Source organism: Oxyura jamaicensis, chromosome 2, assembly GCF_011077185.1.
Source record: "Oxyura jamaicensis isolate SHBP4307 breed ruddy duck chromosome 2, BPBGC_Ojam_1.0, whole genome shotgun sequence".
NCBI classification, from domain to species: Eukaryota; Metazoa; Chordata; class Aves; order Anseriformes; family Anatidae; genus Oxyura; species Oxyura jamaicensis.
In genome coordinates, this window is record NC_048894.1 from 66,365,534 (window position 1) to 66,371,878 (window position 6,345).

Here is a 6,345-nt window from a genome sequence, read left to right on the forward strand (position 1 = left end):
GCTCATTTGTGGGAAGTAGAGAGTAATTTCTTTCCTCTGCACTTCCACATAGCCTTTACTTGTTTTGTTTAGTTATTCCCTTTCCCCCTTCCTCTTCCCCTTTCCCTTTTTTTTTTCCCTTTAGTTGAATTGTTTAATTAATAATAATATTTCCTTAATTAATTAATTATATATATATATATATATATTTCCCTCTTTAATTAAATCATCCTTATCTCAACCCGTGAGTTGTTCTTTCCTTTACTTCTTCCCCTCCTCATCTGAGGAGGGGGAGTGAGAGAGCGGTTGTGGTGTTCAACTGCCTAGCACAGTAAAACCACCACACAGGGGACACCATGGGATAAAAACTTCTGCACAGACTGGTGGCACATTTTAGAACTACAAATAAGAAAAATGTGTTGTATTATCATTCCAATAGATGGAGTCAAGAGAGCCCTTCTGTAGATTTAGGATTCCTGCCTGTTCTTTCATTTTGGGCACAATGCTCTGTCACCTGGTGGGAAAGTCCCTCATGTGAGCAGCACCTCCAGCTCCATATCCTCATGCTGGGCACTGAGTGAAGACTGTAGCTGGGAGCAGAAGGAGCACACAGCCTGACAGGCCCTGGGCACAGCCCAGCACATGTGAGGAGCTGGTGCTGGCAGTGCAGTGAAGGCTCCTGTTATTTCTGGAACCTCACTGGGGGGCTGAGCTTCCCACCAGACAAATAACAACTCAGCAGTTCTGGGGAAGTCCTCTCTGCAAAGGATTTTAGGTACCCATTGAATGGATTCTTTTAGAACCTGGGGTTGAAATAATAAACTATTTACTTTTCATTTCCCACTAACCAGGGAAACTGCAGCAGTGTCCCAGTAGTGCTAAGTGTGTATAGTGAACAGTGTGAATAGGGAATGCTATTGTTGCTGGGAGAGCTCTTTTCTTTTACAGAGGCCGTTTTATATAGGGAATATCTTAGCTATCCTCCTTGGAGCATAGCATCTTAAAAAAATCCCAAAGCCCATGTCAGAACTCTTCCCCCAGAGACTCTTGTGACTCGCTCTCTGGAAACCTAGTTGTAACTGTGGAATAACCTTCCACAGCCTTCCTACATTAGAAGGCTGTGGATGTAGGAGCAGCCTTCCTACGTTAGACCCAGGCAGCCAGTACCTTCAAACACAGGCCAACACGAACCTTCCCTGTCAGGCAGCTGTTTTGCTCATACAGTGCTTCCTAAGGCTCTAATCAGCTGTAAGCTCCTAGTGACAAGGAACTCCCTATTTTTGCATGTTTACCCAGCACAGAGAATCACTGTAAGCCTACAGGAAGATCTAACAGGTGCTATTATGGTATCAATTATAAGTAGGTAGCAGAGGATAAGTAAAAGTCCATTATCCAGAAAAGCTGCAGATAACATTCATTATCTGAGGTTCCTACTTTTCTCCCTTTACCCCTCTATCTTCCAAGGCACATACTGGCAGACTGAAAAACTTTTCATGTGCAAGTCAATTAAAAATTTAGAGGTCGTGCCATTTGAGCTGTATGTTGGTTTCCAGTAAGGTAAATTGAACCACATTTAGTAATCAATTAATAAAAGGCTGGGGAAAGAAATCATTTTCCAGGTAGTGTACATAAGGACTCTTGTGCCAAAACTGTCACTTATATCCTGTTTCAACTGCTGGCTTGTTAAACAGTGAAAGTTCACTGATGGGTCTGCCAGAGTAGATGAGACAGTTGAAAAATCCCAAGCCCCCAACAAAATTCTCCTCTCCATACCTGTAAGAAAATCAATCTTTCCAACTATGAAAAAAAAACCCTTTAAGTGATCTGATGCTCAGTGTGAAAGTAACTAAAATCATCTCTTGGCATCGATCCCCACCCTGGTCCCCATCACTCCCACAGGTCATTTGAGTAATAAGGAGGTGAAAAATACAAACCAAATTCCCCAGACACAAACATCTCAAAAGGCAAATGTTTTCCCAGTTCAGAACCCTGAGCCTCCCAGGTGACAGGGAGAATTCAGAAGTCAGAAGTAGGAGTGTCAGAGCAGGCACCGCAATCAGAGGTTTCTCACAGCACTCTACTGCTGGTCGTGGCACAGGGCTGCAAATAAAAATCAAAGCAACACATCTCTTTTCAAAACAAAGGAAGAATTAAAAAACAAAAAGGAAAAGGAATCATCTAATTATTCAGGTACCTTTGATTCCTGGCTGGTGGTTGATGCTGGAGAGGGGGGCTGCTCTGTGCTCTCCATTTCATTCTCTTTCTCCACGCTATCCACGCTGACTTCAGTCATGCTGCTCGGAGGAATCATTTTACCTCTAAAACACTGCTACTATCGGGAAAAAGGGCTACAGACCTTTCTTGCTTTTTTTCATTTAATGTCCTCTTTCTTCTCTGCTCTTCTCGAGCAAATGAACTCCAACCACTCAGTTTTACTACATTTGCAAGAGCAGAATTCTCTGGATTTTCTTTTTTCCCGTATCCTCCTCCTCCTTCCCCTCCCTCCCCTCCTCTATGCAATTCTGCTGCTAGGTGAGGAAGTTATCGATCGCTCCATAGGGCAGTTGTGTGCCTGCTTCTCTCCTTTCTCCGATCCTCCTCTCCTCTGTGTGAAGCCTGGAGGTGTGGAGCAGAGTCGTGACCGTCAGCCCAGCAATTAGATGGGAGTGAGGCGAAGCAGAAAGCCCCAGCCATGCACACACACACGGGGCACTGGAGGGAGGAGTTATATTTCTAATGCTTTGAATAGCTTTGGGGAGCATGTGCTGTCATAGTAGTGAAAGAAAGTAATGCGTGCATGCACACACACACACACACACACACAATACACACACACAGGCAGGCAGGGTACATGAGGTTTGGCAGCATTTTACCTTTCAATCACTCTGGAGAAGGCAGAGTTTGAAGGGCAGTTTTATATTCTCATAAATCTGGTGATTTCCCCAAGAAGGGCTCTAGAAACTGAGAAGAAAAACGACTCTCCCTTTACTTTGTCCCAGAGAAGATAATTAAGAATCCTAACTACTGAAGTCTCTAAAACACCCACCCTGCCTTACACCCTGAACAAGTGACAGGACAGGGGCAGGGGAGAGGTACCTGTGGCGCCACGTGCTTTTTGCTCCCCTCTGGGGCTCCCCCGCTGTGAGCCACGCACACGCAACCATGGTCAGCCTGAGCTCCTGCCACTGTGCGAATCCCATACCTGTAGGTTGTCATAGTGATAACACTTGATTAGGCTGCAACGGAGCAGAGGCAGCTGTCGGGAAGGGCCTGCTGGCATTCCCCAGTGCCTTCTTTCCCAAGCATGCCCAAAGTCACGCTCGGGGGGCTGCAGTAGTGCTGGCAGAAGGTCAGCATGACTTTGCTGGCTGGTTCAGCTCTTGTCTTGGATTTGAATCAGCTGCAAAGGTGCCTGTCAGCTCTTTTCCCCGCTGACTTAAGGTCTGCATGATGAAAGGATGTGCTCCCCACCAGAAGTATGTTCTGCAGAGCAGGAGCCACTCTATATGGCTCTTGGAGATGCCTCTTTATGTTTCCTTTGAAGAAAAAAGAAAAAAGCAACCCAAACGTGTTTCCAATAAGCAGTGTTTATATCCCTTAAAGTGAGAAGGAAAAAAAAAAATTGCTTAGTAGATTTTTCCTGGAGATACAGGTAAAGGCGTTTGGAAATGATTCGCTGATTTGCTGACATCTGAGCCAGACAGGAGTTTCAGGACCTTTTCAGCTCTGGGAGAGGGTACCAGATTCCCTTCTGATCCCATCCCTTAGAAACACAATCACTACCTGGGGCTGCCTTGCAGGCCTCCTCTGTCCCCAAATGATCCATGGGTGAAAGTGAAGCAGTTTATCAAGACAGGGATTGTACAGATGAAAGCCTGAGCAGACAGTACCCTGCAGCCTCTATATTCTTTATAACTATGCAGAAACCAGGAAAAAAAAAAAAAAAAAAAAAAAAAAAAGACTTTTTTTTTGAATCTCTGGTGAATTTTTAGGACTGGCAGTTAGATGGGGAAAAAGCCTTTTTCTTTGAAATAGAACATATAAGATACTGAAATCTTTAGCAGAGAATAAACATGAAATACTGTAATGCTATTTGTACCACCACTTCAGAGCAAAAGCTCATCTTAGGAGTCTGCCAGCAAAACCCATTATTTGGCCTGTAGTCGCTAACACCATTACAGGGATCAAAATGAGAACACAGGTTGTTGTTGAGGCAGCTTCAGTGACAACTGAGATTGAAGCAACAAAACACAGAGCTCGGAGGGGCAGATTTGGCAGGTAAGTGAAGGAATTGATTTCCAAGGGTTTGATTTCTAAAATACAGCAAAGTCTTAGACTGTTCTCTTTAGAGCCAGAGGAATTCTCCAGGCACAAAGCTCACATCTTCCACCCACTAAGTGAGATTTAAGTGCTGCTGTACAATCAGCCTCCTAGCAATGAGAGGGCAGAGTCACAATTTGGGAGAATCAGAGTAGCTGCAGGTAACAGAGATCTTGGCAGGGCAACAGCAAATGAACACTCCAGCTCTGGCAATAGTGTCCTTCCCTGATGGTCCAGCCTAGACAGGGCAAGGGCATGGGGTCTGCCTGCTGCAAGGTTTGCTCTGCGTGTCCAGCAGTGGAACAGGTGAGAACAGGTGACAATCACAAAACTATTTTTCATTCATGTCCCCAGCAGTGCCAAGAAACAGTCTTTTCTGTCAAGAGGCTCAAAAGCACCTTCTTATGGTGAATTTATAGGCCACATCTGAAATAGGCCTGAAGTGGCTGGTTAATAGTTAATGCTCTAAGTGTTGCAAAATCCTGCTCACATTTTGTATGAAAAGCTTGTAACATCATGGCTGTGTAAGTAACTGTCATACCACTCTGTACTCTCCCCCCTCCCCCCCCCTTTTTTTTTGTTTTACCAAATTAGTACTGACACCTGCTGCACTCCCTCTCTTCTCCCAATTACTCACTTGTCAACCATGACTGATCTGTCAGTTTCTTGACAATTAGCCTGGGAAAGATGAGTCAAACCTAAAATCTTACCAAAAAAGCAAAAAGGGAAATAACCTGGATTTCTTTCATTTTTATTTCCTTCCATAGAAGCTGGCTATTGAAAATCAAATATTCCGTATAACAAAACAGACTGATCAAATTAGGTGAGCCTACATCTCCCGCTCTCTCCCACGCTTCACTCTTGAGAAGTTGGACTTGTGATTACTGCCGATCAATCTCTAAGTGAAGATACTCAGCGGAAATGTGAGCACTGCAGCACAGTGCTAAACAAGAGGAGATTGAACATATTCTCTAGTGAAGAGATGAGTGTAGATTTCTGGAGTGGGGAAAGGAAATTTGGATGAATAAAATATGAGAATGGATTCTCAGCCCCCAACTGAAGTTGTTGCACTGTGTAAAGGCAGTTGAATGCTGCCTGGAGTCACCACCAAGCACTCTCTTGTTGGGTGGTAAAAAACTGAGAGCTATGTTGTTTCACCCACCCTCCTGTCTCCAGGCAACACACATGCAGGTGACAGGGTATGATGCAGAGCTCTCCGCTGTGCTGGGGCTCCAGCTGTTCTTCTTGAGCACTGTCTGCAACCCGCTCAATCAGAGCATCCAAAAGGCTCCTGGCACCAGGAATACATACTCTGATTATTAATACACAATGCTGTACTGCCAAGTCCTACCTGCTGTAGAGCTCCACAGTGGCAAGATTAAGTTCATGTAGGTGTTTTGGCCCATGCCATCTTCTTTCACCTTCTTCTGGTGCAGACATTCCTCTGATATATTTAGGCACCTTTCTGCAAAAGTGTTACATGAGCACAGCTGGATTTCTCTAAGAGGAAAGTTATGAAGTCAGCACTTATCAAAAGATGTTATACCTGGTTAGACACCCCAGGCATTTACTAGAGAAAAATACTAAGTATAAAGGAGAGAGGGAGCTACAGCTATCATTATTTACTGCCTGGTGCATAAATCAGCTCATAGTCCTGAGCAAAATGGGTATAAGGTTGCTTATAGAGATGATACTGATAAACAACACTTTTAAACCACTATGTTCCGCTCTCTAGGAATAGACAAAACAGGGAGGAATCAGAGTGTCTGCCACCAAAGTACAGCCCTAAAAGGGAAGAGGATTGTAGTCTACTGAGAGTCCAAGTGGTTGCAGACTGAGTGCTATAAAAAACCATTAGACATGGAAAAAGGATATAATTCTGATACTTGCAGTGCAACTTCATCATCCTCTCTCTAAGTCAATTTGTGAACGTTCCAGGTGAGAAGTTGTAGCTTTGTTTCTTACTCCATCCAATTTTGTCTTTGTTGAAACTGGCAACAGGATACCCATCTAGTACCATTTGCAATAGGAATTTTACTTTTGGCA

The 6,345-nt window shown here is 44.1% G+C and overlaps 1 protein-coding gene across 5 annotated transcripts in view; it reads right to left on the bottom strand.

Annotated features, from left to right (window-relative positions):
- STAC (SH3 and cysteine rich domain) overlaps positions 1-2,696 on the bottom strand; it is a 68,742-nt gene extending 66,046 nt beyond the window's left edge. For 2 of the 5 annotated variants that reach the window (XM_035317606.1, XM_035317608.1), the window contains exons 1-2: positions 2,174-2,696; positions 1,914-2,079 (exon numbers count right to left, since the gene is read on the bottom strand). In XM_035317606.1, the coding sequence (XP_035173497.1) occupies positions 1,914-2,079; positions 2,174-2,235 (228 nt within the window). In that variant the 5' untranslated portion in view covers positions 2,236-2,696. The remainder of the gene's footprint in view (positions 1-1,913; positions 2,080-2,173) is intronic. The other 3 variants (XM_035317602.1, XM_035317603.1, XM_035317604.1) reach the window with 3 other exon arrangements.
- Positions 2,697-6,345: the final 3,649 nt, after the last annotated feature.